Source organism: Rhamphochromis longiceps, linkage group LG12, assembly GCF_057381845.1.
Source record: "Rhamphochromis longiceps isolate RC_006_pf linkage group LG12, R_longiceps_female_GT1.1, whole genome shotgun sequence".
NCBI lineage: Eukaryota > Metazoa > Chordata > Actinopteri > Cichliformes > Cichlidae > Rhamphochromis > Rhamphochromis longiceps.
Genome location: NC_140568.1, coordinates 39,376,921 through 39,394,932, shown reverse-complemented (window position 1 = coordinate 39,394,932; position 18,012 = coordinate 39,376,921). Strand labels below are relative to the sequence as shown.

General features: G+C 38.8%; 2 protein-coding genes across 2 annotated transcripts; one reads left to right on the top strand and one right to left on the bottom strand.

Moving 5' to 3' along the window:
- Window positions 1-2,731: 2,731 nt before the first annotated feature.
- Window positions 2,732-4,965, top strand: LOC146657915 (heat shock protein beta-1). The gene is made up of 4 exons (XM_085427060.1): window positions 2,732-3,212; window positions 3,598-3,661; window positions 3,888-4,008; window positions 4,451-4,965. Exons 1-4 carry the CDS (start codon window positions 2,858-2,860, stop codon window positions 4,862-4,864), a joined length of 954 nt encoding a protein of 317 aa, XP_085283186.1. The 5' UTR covers window positions 2,732-2,857; the 3' UTR covers window positions 4,865-4,965.
- Window positions 4,966-5,785: 820 nt separating this feature from the next.
- Window positions 5,786-17,843, bottom strand: hspb8 (heat shock protein family B (small) member 8). The gene is made up of 3 exons (XM_085426286.1): window positions 17,200-17,843; window positions 13,427-13,490; window positions 5,786-6,772 (listed from the first exon to the last, which is right to left on the bottom strand). The coding sequence occupies exons 1-3, from the start codon at window positions 17,642-17,644 to the stop codon at window positions 6,598-6,600; spliced, it is 684 nt and encodes a 227-aa protein (XP_085282412.1). The 5' UTR covers window positions 17,645-17,843; the 3' UTR covers window positions 5,786-6,597.
- Window positions 17,844-18,012: the final 169 nt, after the last annotated feature.

Below are 18,012 nucleotides of genomic sequence, written 5' to 3'. Positions count from 1 at the left end.
ACACACCTCACTTGGTGCTCCCTAAGTGTTAGTGTGCCAGTGCTGGGGGCGGGTGGAAGTGGTGTGGCAGCTGAGGGCTTGGTCGTCTCAAAGCGGGCGAAGAAACGGTTTAGATCCTCAGCCAGTGAGGCATCAGTCCTAGATGTTGCCTGGTTATTGCTTCTGTAGTTGGTAATGTGATTGATCCCCTGCCACATTTTTCTGGGGTCGTTGTCAGCAAAGTGATCTGAACACAGGGATGAAGACACAAGGGGAATCTAAGAAACAATGAACTATAACAGGGCAACACAGGCAAAATAGAAATGAACTTAGATAAGCTAATGCCATGGACATTTTTGTGCCATGGACTAGTTTAATGTCAGACAATATTTTTACGGACCAGCCTTTAAGGTGTCGGGGACAAAAACAACAAAATCAAATGATACGACCAAGACAAAAACGGTGGTATTTTGTAAATATAATAATTAACTCAAATTCAGTGTGTTGTTGTGTAACTTTATTAGCAGCGTCCTCCTGAAATGCAGCAACAACATTGAGCGTAACATCCTCCTCTCTGCCCCTTAATGTTCTCTGGTTGCTATGGTGAAGCATAAATATTTCTTTCAAAATAAGACACACAACTACAACACGGGAAAAGACCCAGGGAAACCGAGTTCACGATAAAAACCCTGAAAACCATAAATTTCACTCCTTAGCCTCCACTCTCACGGCCTGGTACCAAACGACTCATGGACTAGTACCAGTCCGTGGCCCGGAGGTTGGGAACCGCTGAGCTAATGAACTTAAACATAAACCATAAACATCAAAATGTATTAAACTCAAAACGCTGGGTCAAATGACCCATGATTGTGACAAATCTTTCTTCCATTCCTCTGATTTTTGCTTCTTACCTTTTTTATTTTGTGGAAAAGTGTAAACTAATATAATTTTTACCTTTTAAAATAAATTACCTTCCAGTTTCTGAATGTGCCTTTTCACCACCAGTATACAGTACCTGCCATGAAAAAGACATATTATTCACAGATTGCTGTTCACAGATTACTTCAGCTTTCTTTGTTTTTATCAGAGTTCATTATTTGGTTAAAGACCGCTTTAGGGAATCGCCACTCAGTTTTGTGATTATACTGGCTGTTTTGATCAAGACGTTTGAGAATATTTTATTAAATCAGCCCTCTGAATGAAATCACTCAACATTAATTAACCAGAATGTGGTTGGGAAATCAAAAGTAATTTTTCATCTAAGAACAATCAGGTGACTAACCTACCTTTTTATACCTTATAGCTTCCATATTGACAGTTCTTGAGTTTAACCTTGAATCTTAACATGCTGAATATAAAAGATTACGCTCTTCCCCTGAGTCCAATTATTTATTTCAGACATATACAAACAAAAAAAAAGGTTGGAAAACAGAGAAGACATGAACAGGAGCCACTTGAACCTCTGCCACTAATTAACAACCAGAGGAAGTGCAGAGGAGGAAGTAATCAGGAAAATTAGCTGCTGGTGTTTTGCTGAAACCTGCTTGGCTAGCAAGTGTTTCTGTACAGCTGCAAGCCCACATATTGGCTGATAATATATTTGTCCAAGAAAGAAAAAGAAAACCCTACACATGCACAAAAAAGGCAGATATACTATCACAAACAAAAAACCTCACAACTGAGAATATAATTTGATATTTTGCTGTTAAATGTTTTCTTTAAACTAACACAACGGAACCTCCATTAAATAACACCTACAAAAAATATATATATATATATATAAAAATAATTCTAACAAGTCTTAAAAATTGTAGTCACCCTGCTTTGTTCTTTCCACATAACTGTTAAATTTCTTATCACTCCCACCCCAGCTAGTTTAACGAAGAGTACGAACACCCTATTGCACCATCAGTCTGTGTGTCCTTCTTTCAGCAGAGATGGAAATCTTTAATGATGTTTGAAACAAAGGAACCAATTTTTCAGGCAACTCCAGCAGCAGCAGGCAAGAATCCCAATTTAACCGCTCACAGCGTATCCTGCAGACAGAATCTGTGGGTGAGGCATCACACGAAGTGTCAGAAACATCTGTTCAATTTGCTTTGTGGTCCAGTGGACATTATGCCAAGATCTCAGGGCACACAGCTCTAAAAATGAAGCAGTGATGTGTCTGTCACACTTGATAAAAGCGGGAACAATGATAATCATTCTGAAAGTGGTGGGGAAAAGAAAAATGGAATGAAAAGGAGCTTTGTAAACTGGATACACACACATATGCCACTGAAACATTTAAAATAACAGCAAAAAGGAGCAATTTTGTCTTCTTCTGTCTTCTCACCGAGACAAACTGTTACCACTGCATGTCCTTCGAGGGTAAAAATTCAGGGGAGTTATGACTGGCTCATGACAAGACTGAGGAGTCCAGTCACTGCTGACAAAATAGAGTTCACAGGGATGTGAGAGGAACAGTCTTCAGGCGACACATGTAACATTTCAAACACAAGCCAGCCATAGCCTGCTTCTGCCTATTTGCCATCCTGCCTATAAAAGTTATAAATATAACTAATTAGTCTGCAGCCTTGTTCAGGCCAGCAAAAGGTAGCAGCCTCGTCTTCACACGCATCACCCCATGCCGATGCAGCCTTCTCATGGGATCACATGAGTGCTTAATAAGTGCTAAAATGGACAGGAGCACTATATAAACCCCCTCTGAGTTTTCTGTCTCATCACACTTTGCTTTTATCCTTCCCTTGTCCTTTAAGTAGATTTTAATTGCTGGAATTTCACTGATTTAGCCTCAGGAGTTCATAATTTACTGGCTAACTATCATCAGAAGAAATCTGCTGTGTCCTTTTTAAAATCTTCTTTCATTTCTCAAAATATGAGCGAACAGGTCAAAGCAGACACATCGTGTGGGGAGTACAGCAGGGGTGCCCCTTGGTACCCCTTGAGAAAGTGGTGGCATTTGAGCCAGCTTTTCAGTCAGGATGCTGGCCTGCCATCTTTCCTGGAGTCAGGGGATGCTCGCTGGATGGATGTGGACTGGTTGCAGAGGAGTTTGGCAGCCTGCTCCTGGCCAGGGTACATACCCGCTCCGCTGTTTGCGCCTTACATCTCTGGGTCGATGCATCATCCAAGCCAGACGATTAGTAAGTGGAGGGTCATCATGGATGTGGCTCACTTCACCCCCTCAGAGATTTCTCTCAGCATCAGAGATGGATTCCTGGAAGTCAGAGGTATAGAACATTGGCTTACATCTCTGTTAATTAAACAGCTTGAAGAGTTCACTTTATTAACATTGCTAATTACTTTTACACACAGGATAGTCTCGGGTCTTAATGAAGTATTAAAGATCTTATCTAGCTATCAAATATTATCTCAAAGAGTTATTTAAAAATACTTTTCTTATAGTTCACAGGGAAAAAAATCCTTAAAATGAAACACTGATGGAAAAAAGCTGAATGTAACAAAATTAGAAAGCTGCTTAAATAATGTGCTTGGGGAAATTAAAATCACTGCTCTGTGGCAGAAATTAATTTCCGTGTTGAGTGGTTTCTCTATGTTGCTTGATTCCTCTGTGTGTCCTCGCATTCTTCCCCATAAATGGTAATCCGTCCCCAGGGAAGCACGAGGAGAGGCCAGACGAGCATGGATTCATTGCCAGATGTTTTACAAGGAAGTACAGGTATGCAAAGTAAACACTGACAATAACCTGCAGATGATGAAATATGCAGTTTAAGCCATTTAAAACATTAGTCAGCAGCCAAGCATGCACCACTGATGGTATTTTTTCAACAGTACTCAATCTCTCAAATGTTTGCTGAACTGAACATTTAGATATTAGGTACATCTGTTTCAGTATTTACGCTTTGTATGTCATGCCACTGTAAACCTGTTTGTGTCATTATCAGGCTCCCAGTGGAGATGGATGCTACCAAAATCTCATCCACATTTTCTGTGGATGGTTTTCTGAACGTGGAAGCTCCAGTTCCCGAAACTTCTGTCCCTGCTACAATCCCCATTCCCATAAAGGTGCTGATAACTTTAAAGTTGGTTAAAGAAATACTCTATATTTTGATAACTTGCCAAGGGGTGGAAGAAAAGATCAGTACCACTGACATATTTGTCTGGCACATGTAATTCACAATGCTAGAGCGAGTGGGTGGCTTACTCAGATTAGGATGCAGACAGATGTGGAGAAATTCAACATTTCAGGAATTATCTGATGTACTATTTTTTTGTAGATGAACCACAAAACATGACAACAGTACAATATTTACCACGCAGACATCAGAGAGGTATTGATCTTTTTGATTTGCTCCTAAGAAACGGTTCCTTTAAAATACAGATTTTTATAGACAGTTTCCTAACAATCTTTTCATATTATGTCCAGTTTAATAACTGTCTTGATTTTGCTGGTATTTAGTTTTAGTTTTAGTTTGTTTTTTTTTAACATATTTATGCATAAATGCAGGTGATAGTAGAGGATAATGGAGAACCGGAGGTAAAAGATGAGAAAGAAGAAGAGAGCGGGAGAGCACCAGACCACCCAGAGTTTGCTTCCTCAGAGGATCACGGGGAAGGCTGTTCATTAGAAGTCCATAGAGATCAGGCCCAACCTGAAGGTGCCACAGTCGGGCTTCAGCAGCATGATGAGAGGATGAAAACAGAAGAGGAGACCCATGAAAAGCCAGCTGGAGATTCCCCCTCCTCAGTGCCTGAAGGTGACGAAAGCACAGACGGCCTTCAAGATTCTTCTACAAAGCCAGAAACAGTGGAAAGCCAAGAAGGCCCAGACACAGACACATCTAGCATAACTCAGCCTGGGGAACAGGTCCAGAGCCAGCAATTGGAAGCAGCAAATATACAGCAAGAGATCACTGAATAAAAACAATATAATGGTGATAAAGTAATGAAACAGCCAGCACTGCTTGCCTTGCTTAGTCTCACAGATGCATTGTAGTCATTAGATATAACAGCCTCGCTATGGGTGGAGCTCCAATAAAGCACTAGCATGTGAAAACAATAAATAATATGCTGTGTGTCATGTTATTAATGTCTTAATGGTTTTATGTTCTCACAATTATAAAATGCGTCGTTATGTGTGATTTTGAAACTGTTTATCAGCAACAAGGAATCACATTTGTAAGAATCATATTCACAATTACCTCTGAAACTATGTTATCAAGCTGTTTCAGCAAAGTGGTTTTGACACTAATCAGGTGCTATATGTTTGCACAGCTGTGCATTAGTCAATTCAACGTGAATTACTTGCTTAAGGGAAAAAAAAGAAAAACTGGTGTGACTCCAGTATTGCTGCTGCCATGGCAACAGCATAATTGAAGTCCATGATTATAATACCAATAAATGCAACACTTCATGTGAGCTTACACATCGCACACAGCGGTGACTTTGGAAAGCCGAAACAGTCCAAGCCTTTTGTTGTTTCCACCGCGTGACTCCAGATTGGAAACTTTTTCAATTCAAACCGATCATCCCTCTTGATTCCAATGCACAGGGAAGATTACATTATTTTGCATCACACAACGGGCAATGGAACGGCCCCAGTCTTTTTTTTTTTTTTTTACACTCGCATTCAAAGGCTCTGGCAGGGCTGCCTCAATGAGTTCAGCCCATTCTGCAGCACACAGCGATGCCAGTCTCACCCAGCACTAAGCCCTCCGCTAATCTGCTGCCCAATTCCTTCTTTTATCCAACAATAACACCACAGGCTCTCTGGAGCCCTGGAACGGGTCCCTCGAGTGGCACAGTTCTCAATGTAAGACACAGATGTTAAGACACACTGGGCGATTGGCTGGACATGTTTATTGCATCAGTCAATACAAAGACATCAACAGAAAAGAAGGCAGTCTGTCCTCTCCAACAATCATGCAGCCATCATCCTTAATGCTCAAATAGAAAAGAAAATTTCAAACCATATTGCAAAATGCAGAACATTTCAGATTAAGATTTATAATGAATTGGCACTATTATATTTACAATACACTGTGAAATAATATTATATATTGTGTGCATTAATGCAGAAAATTAACCTTCTGGATACACAGAAATATAATATTACCTTTATTTCTTGTCAATTTCAATGACATCATGTTAAATAAAAAAACCTATAGAAACTGAAGGAAGGAAAGGCGAACGAAAGAACAAAAATATATGCTGGAAAGGCTGCTACACTTAAAACTTCACTTTTATATGATTTTCTTTGATTCTAAAGTTTTAAAAATTGAATTGAGCCCGACTGAAAGGAAATCAAAAAGCAGTCACATTTGGCCTTCTACAATTTTTATTAAAAACTCTGCCATGGGCAAATTGTTTACCTGAAAAGAAACAGCCAAATTATTTCATAATTACACCTGTTAATTACTTAAAAAAAGGGACTATTGGACTATTCTGGAAAATTCATAAGCATCTATTTGTTAATGGGAAAATGACACTTTTCATCATTGTCTGAGCTTGTAAAAATAGATTTTCCAACAGAAAAAACAAATGCCTGGTTTAACTTTAATCTGGACATCAAATACCTCCAGGTGTCAAACAACATGAGGCTAGAGGCAACACATTTCACATCAAACTGGTAACTGATTGTCCAGAATGATGTGTTTAGACCATAGGAGCCATCTGGGGCTTGGAGGCTTCCACCTCCTGCTTTTCACCACCTTGGGATCCCTCGTCGCTGAAAAGGTAATATGGAGGTGTCTGCCGAGCTTCGATGATGAGGACGCCCTCAGGAGACAAAGAGGCGAAGACTGTCAGGGGGTCCACGTCTGTGGGGATCCTGATGAGACAGAAGAGAAGAAAAAGTATAGTTTGATTGTTTTAATGTAATTGATTAGAAGAAGTTTACTTGGTCAGGATCATTTTTACGCTGTTGTGTGTTCAGTGTGTTTTTAAGTGTGCGTCGGAGAAAACTGAGAAGAGCAATGATGAGAAACAGCCTAGAGAAAGAGTTCACTTCCTACCTGGAGGTCATGCAAAACTCTAATGTGAGATTTCCTTGTGTAAGAACGAGTAGTGTTGAATGCTGGAGGTTTTTATTGATAACTAATCAAAACTCCTAAACAACCCTCAGTCGAATTATTTTGGCACTTTATATCTAGGTGAGACAAAAAAGGACTTGAAATGAGTCACCCTGTGCACCTTGGATAGCTTTTATTCTAACTCACAAAAAGAAACAGGAGAAATCTCCCTTCAAAAATAAGATATTCTTCAAAAATCCCCCATCTCTGTCACAGAGAGGAAAACAAACACACACACACTCGATCCAGGTGTAGCGTTCCCAGGAAATGAAGCTTCGATATCAGTTAATGAGACTGCCTTACTCGAGTCTGTCTGCAGAATTTTAACACCTGTAAATTTCTGACTGTGTATACTTTCCTAATCTGCAGCTCACATCCAGGTAACAGCTGATTTTGTGTCAAGCATTTTTTTTCTCCTGGCTGTTTGCTTTATTTTTTGACACCTCTCATACAGAAAATGTTAGATTTTCCAAAGTATAGTGGGATAATTGGTTTCCAAAACCTGCAGGAGGATAGAAAGTGTTGAGGGGAAAATAAGCCCGAGTTACTATGTGCAAGGATGTCATTGTTTAAAACTTCATATTCATATAGAATGATAGTATTCTCATCAGCTTAAAACAACATTCACACTTGGTAAGTAAGTTATTTAAATCCTATTGTAAAGAAAAAAGAAAATAGGCAGCTCATTTTTGACTGAAGGTACTCTGAAAACTGGGGGTTGGGGGAGATCTCTGTTCTTTGTCAGTGTGGCCAAATATGGTTATTGGAGGGTTTCTGTGCGGGCAGCCAAGTGTTTCAGGGAGTTAATATAAACACAAGACTGGTATGTTCAGAGGATGAGACTTGTGGCCCTCCCCTCCATTTAATTAGAGAGGACCCTCTACTGACTTACCACTCCACTGTGAAATACAAGTCAGAATACACTCAGGAACCTCACAGACGCACACAGGCTGAGAGGTCAAGTCACATCTATTAATATACGCAGCTCAGTGTGTCACTGAGCTTTAAAGTTACCTTTTAATAACAACTCTGAAGCTTGAGCTCACTAACCCATAAGTAGCAACACCAGAAAACCAAAAATGAGACCAGGCACAAAAACACAAAAATCCAGGGTTGCCAATAGAAAAACGGAACAGATGAATATAAGCAGACAATAACATGAATATCATAATACAGTATCCTGTGGTGGAATTATACTAAATTCAATTTAGATTTAGAAGACAAACAATTGGTATAAAGAGATAAAAGTGCAAGGGGAAAGGGAACGTGGAGTCAGCTGGGACAGCAAACAGAGACTCAGAGTTTTAAAGACAAACAGAACTTATGTTGCATGCTGTGTGTGTACTGGATGATATCAACACTCATGTCAAACATTTTCATTCAGCATATTCTTAAAAAAAGTGGATCTTGGGCCTGTCAACTCCCTCTAATTCAGGTAATAATTCAAAAAGGATTTCAGAAAGGTTTGTGTAAGCCAGTATTAAGTGTGCAACCTTGAATAATTTTAATAATTTTAAATGTATCTTTGCCCCTTCTGACAAAGTCAAATAACTCAGTTGGTCCATTACGTGGGACTCCAGCAGAAACCTTATCTTTCCAGCTCGGGGAGTTTATTTAACTTTGGCAAGAGTACAGTTTATCTCAAGCATTGATTCTGTAAAGCTGCCAAAAAAACTAGGCAATATGCTTCCCCCCTGCAGAGATTCGGAGACACAGAGAGACGAGTGAGACCTGGCACAGTGAGCGTGGGTGTTCATGAGGTGTGTGTGTGTAGCACATATAACCCTTTCCTCCATCCCACACACTACACATTTCAGCTAAGTCAGCCTAGCAGTATTACCGGTATTTGTCTTTTGAGAATAGAAGCAAACAGAAAAAAAGAGATTACTGAATAACAAAACATTCACACTTTCACAGACAAACAGAGCAAGGTTGTTGTTTTGCAGCTGAGCTACATGACCTCAAAGTTATCTTTGTCCCCAGGGCTGATTTAACAACATTTTTAGTTAATAACTTACAAATTTCTCAGTTTGGAGAGCAGAAGAAGTCACCCTTGAGTTCTCAGTAAGCTTAAGCTAAGCTGTCTAGTCACTTATTTATCGAGAACATGTGCTATGCCCTATACTGTATTAACTTCTTGCATTTATTCACCGCAGTTGTCTCATGTAACATTTACTAGTTTTTTGTTTTGTTTCCAGTGTTTTGTGTCACAATTGAGGACCAAGAAGCAAAACTCCTGTAATCTTTGTATCTTTTCTTACTGTTACATCTGAATGCCGTTCTGTGCTCCTTCCTTCTTGTTTTTGTTTCACAAGCCCAAGCAACAAGCAACTGTTCCTCAGTGTCACCTGATAAGCATTAAAAAAAGCAAACCCTCCGACTATCTCAATTTCCCTCAGCCAGCAGACTCTGTGGGGGTTTTGTCTCCCCACACTGAAGTATCTGTTCCTACTAAATCCTTGTCTTAATAATTGTAAAACCTGGCTTAATTCATTTGTGTACATGTCGCTACATTCTGAGAGTTGAAACAATACGCATACCCTTCTTTTTCTCTTGCCCCTTGAATCAAAACTTGTGTAATGTGATTGAGACCAATCCTCTGTTTTTTGTCTGCATCTCAAACACTCCAACGCCATCAAAGTTAAAAGTGCATTTTTACAATTTCAAAAGAAGATGGAATTTTTTTTAAGCAAAAGAGTTCAAAGCACACTATGATGTAAATTTCTACCATACTTGACTTTCTGCCATTTTAATTTAATGGAAAATTCTTTTTTACAGGTCAAATTCTTTTCTCAAGCTTTGTCAAAACGGGCACATGTGGTCTTCAGAATAAGTCTCAGATGGAGTTAGATTTTTGGGGGGTATAGAAATTTGGGACAATAGAAATCAATGCCAAGTTTCTGCCAAACAGAAAGTGAGCCCATTGACATCTGGAATGTCTAGCCTTCCATGTATCCCGTCCATGTAGTCCAAACTGCATAAATTCATGGCAAAGTTTTAAGGTAGCCCCAAAATCTTTCTGTCAGCTGTATTATTATTATTTTGGGAGGAGCTAAACTGCTTCTTGGTGCAACTTCTTTGAAGTTATTATTATTATTATTATTATTACAAAAGACTTTAGGTATGAGATACCTTTTTCTCGTAACAAAGCAAGATTTAAAAAAAACAAACAAACGTTTTTTGCTCTGAATTTTTCATATTGGAGTGCAAACAGAAGCAGCAGGCAGATAAATATCTGCATTTTGTACCTTTATCTTACATTATACAGAAAGAAAGGTTTATTTACTAGCTACTTTGCAGACAAGGATGTTAAATATAAAGAATAGTTACAATTGGCTTACCCGCTGTAAAATGCAGCATACAGGCTGCTGCAAATCATAATAATCCACACAAAACTTTAGTGCCACTAAACACAGCATATGTACGAGAAGAGCCAAAATAAGAAGGTTGTAGCACTTCAAGTGACATCAACAACCAATCAAATCTCGAGACAGAAGAATGTGTCTACCATGCTAACTCTCTCTCTTCCTCCTTTTCATTCTCATATAGCCCGTGTATTTGTGTATCGAGGACAGTTATTTATATTTGACCCATTGACACCACCAGTCACTCCTGTTCTCTGTATAGTCAGCCTGTCCCGTATATTCAGCTGAGGAGCCCAGGTGTGATCTGAAGGCATTCCAATTAAAAATATTGTGATATGAACAGTGAGGGGCTTGAGCACCTGCTTATTAATTAGCCAGTATGAAATTAGTAGAACTGGACTGACGTGCCAGTGAGATGGTGATTCGCACTGACGATTATCGCTTCCGTTTGAAGTCTTTCCACTGCCCAATTAAATGGGCAAAGGCTTAGAGGCAGGCAGCATGTGGAAACTATTGTGTTGCTCATTTGGGTTGGATTAGTTACCATATGAATAGTCTCTGTAAGAGACTCCTGCTTTGCACTGATGCTGCTTTGTCTATGTAAAACCTACTTTAGGATTCTAGTCATGTTTGGTGTTTTGACTGGAGAGTTCAACATAACATTTAAAACGAGGAATGCAGAATTCACCTTGACAGGTAAAACATTCAATTATACATGCAGGACGTTTTCATGTTGTTCAACAAGCGAATACTTCTGCATGTATCTACATACTCCTCCACTTATGAACTTCGTATAACATTGGTCGAGCATTTCTTCGGCTTATCTCCCTCCAATTAGTTCTCATTGATTAAAGGCATTTTTCTCCATGATTCTCAAACTACATGAAGATCTGTGCTGTAATGGACTATTTAATATGAAAACCATGCAAGCAAGCAAGCTAACTGTCATGTTCTCAACCATTTGTCCAATTTAGCTGTTATAGGCAGAGGCGGGGTACACTTAAGACATGTCGCCCATAACTTTACATACATACAGTGGTTCATTTTCAAATCTGTAATTAGAGAAAAGGTAGAAATAAAAGTGCAGAAGAGGGACAAAAGTACCAAAGAAGACAGAAAGTCGGGATAAAACTTTAGTACAAGCTAATATTTAATACTAAATTACCTTCTATCTTTTTTTTTCTCTATGAGCCAACTATGCGTTATCTTTCTGGCTGTAGTTTTGTGGTGTTTATAGAACAATGTTTCAATCCCAGTTAAACCTGGCACAGTCAAGTAATACTGAGGCGCTTTCCACAGATTTCTGAAGGAAAGGAGGCTTTATCTTTTTTCAGAAATCAGCATTAGGGAGCTTCAGGGTCAGAAATCTGATGGATAAGTAGCTTGTGGCTTTAAAGAGCACCAGTTCTGCTTTTCTTTATTTTTATGTTCTTCACACTGTTACAATCTGTTCTTATTAAATATATCCAAAGATGAAATCACAGGTAATCCCTAAGAAGAAAAAGCTCCAGCTCCTGCTGTAAAGTCCTGGCTCTATTTTATGCAACACAAAAGATATCTGTAATAAATATTTATCTGAGGAATGCAGCTCTGACTGTGAGCACAGAAGCCCCACTCACCTCCTGTTCAATCCTGCGGTAAATGAGGCGCAGCCAATCAGAAGAAAAATGGCTTAAAGGCAGGTTACTTTAAAGGGAAATGAACTTGTTTTAAACAGTAAACTGGGGGAGCGACACTTACACCCACTAAATGGTAAATATAAAATGTGGAGTTTCTGTTTAATTATTTCCTGTTTTATTTTGGAATCATTGATACTTGTCTCTTGCTGTCACTTTTGTTTTCTCTATGTAGTATCCCTCCTTGTGTTAGTGTCACCTGTGCTGTATTTGTTATTTCCTTTATATTTTGAAATTTCTGGTTGCCAGGTAGTTCCACTCCCATGCTTTCTTCTGTTTCACACCCTTTTTGTGCCACGCATGTGTTCAGCCAGTAAATAGTCTCATCAGTGTGCATAAATGCAGATGAAGTTGTCACATTGTTCCAGACAATAGGTCTTAATTTTTAGTGTCTTAGTCTTCCTGAGATTTTTCTTGTTTCTTTGTGCCCAGCCTTCTGTTTTTGGACTTTGACTTTTGACTGATCTACAATACTGTTTGTCTTGCTGCCTGCTCCATTTTGCATGATGCCTGTTTTTGGATTGAAGATTTGATTTTGACTTTGCATTATATCCTGGGCTTGGTTCTCCCTCGTGTGGAATTGGAAGTGAGCGTAACATTTCGTTTAAAACTATAAGATTTTTGTGCTTCCTTCTTGTGTTTGAGCTGTCAGTGGTTCATTCAAGGAGTGACTGTAATATGTAAATAAGTAAAAGCCAGAAAAAAATATTTTGTGTACGAGAGTTTTGTTCTATTATTTTGTCCACTGGTTACTGACCACCCTATCTTTGCAATTGATTTGTTGTGTAAGTTTCATTTCAAGCTTATTTACACAATGCCAATCCACAACAACAGCTATTTCTTACATTATAAAACAGAGAGCTTAATTTACACAGTAAATTGCAGAAAGGTACGAGTAAGTTTTTGCCAGTGCAAAAACATCACTATGCTAATAATTCTATTTGTCCAAAGTCATTAAAGAAAATTGTCCCATAATCATAACAGCTAACAACAAACAGCTTTGCTGTTAACATTGCACTGGGCTGTATTAGTAAGTATAATGTCTAAAATGCAATGCATTTCACTTTCACATATTCTATAGTCATTATTTGTTGTGAAATATTTCAAAATGCTTTTTATTTTCATTTAGATGATTCCAGTTTATAGCTCCTGAAAAGCAGAAATCCATATCTCAAATTATTAGAATTATTTCTAAGATAAAAATCTGGGGTTCAGGTCAGGAGAGTTCTCTGTATCATAACAATATTTACATTTTATGACATGCACTAGTATGTGGCCATATATAATGAAAACTGGAGCCTTTTTCCATCCATTATGAGCACCAGCACAGGAAAACAAAATGATAATGGTGCAGCTCAAGAATTATACTTACTGTATCTTCTTTGTGAAATTCTTTGTCACTATTCCACCTTCTTCCTGTTTCTCTTCGTGCTTTCCTGTTTGGGAAAAGGAGTGAACACAACTTCAGAAATGATGTAGTCTGACGTTGCGCAATGATTAGGCAAGGTCATGCATTATAAATGTCTCTGTCACCAGTTCAAATGGACACAGCTCATAAAGAGTCCACCCATCACCTTTGACTTCTTAGATCTTTAGTATGGTGTAAATAAAAAAAGGTGTTGATATAACTGAGCTCAAAGCTTGGCACACATCGTGCAGTTTTCCATTGCTCATTCCTTCCAGAATGTTTGCTTTGTGATTGCAATGAACTTGTTGACATGATTTCTCTTTCTTCCTCTTTAGCTGTTTCCTAAAATGATTCCCCAGCAGAGAGACTAATGTTAGAGAGAACATATAACCCTAAAAAGCACCTCTTCCATCTTCTCCTTCACTGTTTATGGCCAGTCTGTTTGTCAGCCTTAGCAAGCAGCTGCTCCTGGACTGCTAAATGTCAATGCCGCTGCCAGCAGCATGGCCTGCCCCACCCCTCGACCCCTTTGTATACCCGACAGGCTCGACTATGTCCTATCCTATACCCCCGCAGTGACGTTTCTAGCTGCTCAAAGTGCTGGACTCCAGAGATCGAGGCTAGAACATGTGATGCTCTGGAGAGAAGTGAGCTACGATCAGCAGTGATGTCATGGGATAATTATGAAAACTTCATCCTGACTTAAGAAGTACAATCGGTCCCCTGATTAAAGATTTAGTCAGGGGAGTAGTCCAACAAGGCCCTCATTTATGTGTTTCTTACGACAGAGATTATAGATTCCAGATGTGTAATACATCATGTTCTTGGAGGAGAGTGGTGTTTTTATGTAACAGATACAATTTTCTGTCAATACAAATATCAAGAGCTTGGGTGTAGTTTTCTTATTTGCAGATAGAGGATACAGCTTTTTGTGCTACTTATGAAGAAATTTTATGAAACATCTGATAGGATAAGATAATGACGTTATACTTTTCGAGCCATTACGCAGTGCCATAATTTAGTAACACTAGGAGAAATTAGGTAAACTTGACAGACACACAAAACGCAGTAATTTAGACTTTTCTATGAGCTGGTTGCAGGAATCGACTGTGCTGAGGTAATTTTATTGTGTCAAGGTCAATGCATATTGTATGTAGTTTAAGGTTGGCCAATCTAATCAAATGCAGATCAGACCACAGGTCACAGTACTAATTTAGAGCTCTATTTAACAATGTTTCTCACATTATTCATTTTAGTCTCGGTTCTTCAGTATGTTTAGTGTATTTCTTGTTTACTTACTATTAAGTATTATTGAGTATATACTCATATATTAATATTCCATTAGAGCAGATTTGATCAAAAAGACTTTTTCCGTGCCTTCCAAATCATGAAATATAAGCAAATGTCCTTTGCATGGGTGATTTAATTTACTGCTGTATAATCTGTAAAAGTTAGAGCTATGATTTCATAGCTCTTTGCAACATTAATGTTATTATACAGTAACTCACTCATTTAAATTGTAATGAGTCTTTTAGTTTGCAATATAAGAAGCACGGCCACTTTGACTGATAGGTGGATCCTAACAAAGGGAACTGTAGTTAGACGCTGCCTACAAGGCTCCAGCCAAGCCAATTCAAGCCTTTTGTAGCATTTTTTACATAAGTATCTGAAAAATGACAAGCCTTACTATGTGGCTACAGATGCTCTAAAAAGTCTGTTTTCCCATTTTAGTGTGTGACATTTTTTGTGTGTCACTACTTGCACTAATACAGCAAAGCATCCTGCTAACAAAAACAGGCAAATTAGCAGATAAAATAAAAAAAATTCTTATCTCAAATTGGGCAAAGCCTTTTAATAAGTTCTACATATTATGGATTAATTAATAATTATTAATATTAAGAATCTATTACCAACTTAGTCGTCCAATCTATCATATAAGTACGGTCACTTACTTATACGGCCACCAATAATAATCGTAAAATGCTAAAAATCTGGATTAAATTATGGGACTTCACAAGCCAATGTTCATCTCTTTTCTCTTGAACTTCTCTTGAGCAACCAACAACAAGGAGATATAAATAGAAACTAATTTTAGGCATTTGAACAAAACACATGTGCTGACATTTTCTTGCTGGGGACACGCGATCTCTCCCTTATGCGTTGCATTTCAGGTTTCAGTGAATCTGATGGACTGCAAAGTTGCTTGGAGTTACTTTACAGACCACCAGTGTGGGTCTCTAAGACCAGATATTCTAATTTAACTCAAATATAAAAAAACCCCCAAAGATCTGCGTTAAAATGCAGCTACACTGTACTTTTCCAGACAATATTTGTGTTCAGCTTGGCTTTCTTTTAATCTTTGCCTCCTCTTTCAGTAAACTTTGAACATGCTTACATGTTAAAAAGACTAGTTCATTCATGTACTGAACACCTCTAACTTGCTTGTATTACATTCACAGTCACACTTCTTGATCACGATGAGTCACCATGACAGACAGCCCCAACATGGCGCTGAGTGAATGACCCAACTGGCATACCAACAATGTGTTTAAAAAAAAGCCTCGGAGCTGTGGGGCCGCTGTCCTCTGTGGCCTCCTCAGTCCTGGGTATCCCTGGAATTCAGCTGTCTCTTGAAACACTGAGTTAAGAAAGCAATTTGTAGAACTCACTCCAGTAATCAGTGACTGAGGAGGAACGTGACAACATCAGAGACACAACCTACCCGAGAACTGTGGGTAAAAGTGAGGCCCTATTTCCAGAACATTCTCTCTCTGGTGTTTAGTGACAGTGAGCAACTCTTCTTATTGTAAACAGAGACTGTTGTCATGGCCTTGCCTTAAATCTAAATTGAGCTCATGGGTGGCTGTGGGAGTGATTCTCCAAGAATCCAAAACAGGTGCCTGAGCTTGAGGATCTGCCTGCCTTGAAGTCCCAGTCACCCAAATCTGTCCCACTCTTCCATATCGAGACTCATTAATTCTGAGGCCATATCATACCACTGAGGCTTTTTCACTGTACTGTGTCAGTCATGGTGCTGAAGGGAAAGATCAGATATTTCATGACCAGATTACAAAAAGGAATTTCAGATATACTGTCTTTAAGTTTTCTTTAAACTGAATACTGATTTTCTCTTTGATTTGGTTGCATTGCTATGACTTTACATGATGCTTGGTCTTTACAAATAAAAACACTTTGCATAGTCTCATGAAACCCTGGAATGTTAAATTAGTAGATGAACAGGCATGCTTTTACTTCATTTTAAACATGCAAGAATGATTTGCTGTACTTCAACTGTAAGCATCTATACAACACAAGAAATGAAAGTTATAATGGAAAAAAAATAAAATAATTTCTCTTAAAGAAGACAGTATTACTTCAGGCTGCTAGTGGCAGGTGTACTTATGAAGATATGTGCTTTCACAAGTACATGGCACTCTATTTGTGATATTTATATTTAATAATAGGCTTTAAACATAACGTTTTGACCTGCTAATTCAGGTCTAAAGGAATTTAGAAGCATGTTATTAAATGTGTCATATAAATAGAACTGACTACCACAGTGATATACTGCATTTTGATATCAGCGTGTCATTGATGAGACATCAAATTTCCCCAGAAGGTTTTTTTTTTTTATTTTTATTTTTTTAAATGATTCATTTAAAGCTGTTATCCTCATTGAACTTCTTCTTCCAGGAAAAGCGTCTAATTTTCATTTCTCCAATCATACTCCAACTCACCTGACACTTCTACAAATCCGTCTCTCGTTTTTACGTGCAACTCTTCTGGTTTGAAGCTGTGGACGTTCACGCAGACTTTCCAGGGTTCCCCACAAGTAGTGGTGGGTGAACTCCGGGAGGAGGGCTCGCCGTATCTGCTGGTATACAGCTGGGGGCCTCCCGTGGTCTGACGCGGGGGAAAACCTGTGCGTAAACTGCTGCTAAAGGGCGAGGAGCTGAGACGCGTGCTTAGCCGGCCCGGACGAGCCCACCCCGGCCAGTCCATCGACAGATCATCGGGGAAAGGTGGCATCCCAAATTCATCTTCCATAAACCGAGACGCTAACTGATCACTGAAAGGAGACTGGTCTCTGAATGGAGACTGATCAATGAATGGCGATTCTCCAAATGGATCTCTGGGAAACCTCTGTCGGTTTCCCGTCGTGTAAAAGTCTCCCTCTGCCATATCCACTTGAGTTCAAATCCAGTAATGAAGTTCTGGTATTGGTGCAAAATGAAAAAAATAAAAATAAAAAGTGACTCTCTCTCTATGAGGAAAACTTTATATTGTTTGGGTTAGGCACATCACCATTACTCAATAAGACATTTGTTGATCCAAAAACAAACTTCGAAGTGGTCTCCGAGTTTCTTGAACTGATCTCATTTCTTCTGGCGCTTGATTTTATACCTCGTAGCAGATGAGTCTGCACTGAACAAGTGTCCGGAAAGTGCTGGGAGGATCTGGAGAAAGCGCGCTGTAAAAAATATCCATTAAAGTAGTAATACCAAATCTTAAAATCACAAGACAAAAACACTGTAACAAAACACAATGAT

What these genes read in the sequence shown, in the direction of transcription:
- LOC146657915 (XM_085427060.1), top strand. Translation starts at nt 2,858, where the DNA reads ATGAGCGAACAGGTCAAAGCAGACACATCGTGTGGGGAGTACAGCAGG. An exon ending in TGTTTTACAAGGAAGTACAG is followed by an intron (nt 3,662 to 3,887) that starts GTATGCAAAGTA and finishes TGTCATTATCAG; the next exon opens with GCTCCCAGTGGAGATGGATG. An exon ending in CAATCCCCATTCCCATAAAG is followed by an intron (nt 4,009 to 4,450) that starts GTGCTGATAACT and finishes GCATAAATGCAG; the next exon opens with GTGATAGTAGAGGATAATGG.
- hspb8 (XM_085426286.1), bottom strand. Translation starts at nt 17,644, where the DNA reads ATGGCAGAGGGAGACTTTTACACGACGGGAAACCGACAGAGGTTTCCC. An exon ending in CGGATTTGTAGAAGTGTCAG is followed by an intron (nt 13,491 to 17,199) that starts GTGAGTTGGAGT and finishes TTTCCCAAACAG; the next exon opens with GAAAGCACGAAGAGAAACAG. An exon ending in AATTTCACAAAGAAGATACA is followed by an intron (nt 6,773 to 13,426) that starts GTAAGTATAATT and finishes CTGTCTCATCAG; the next exon opens with GATCCCCACAGACGTGGACC.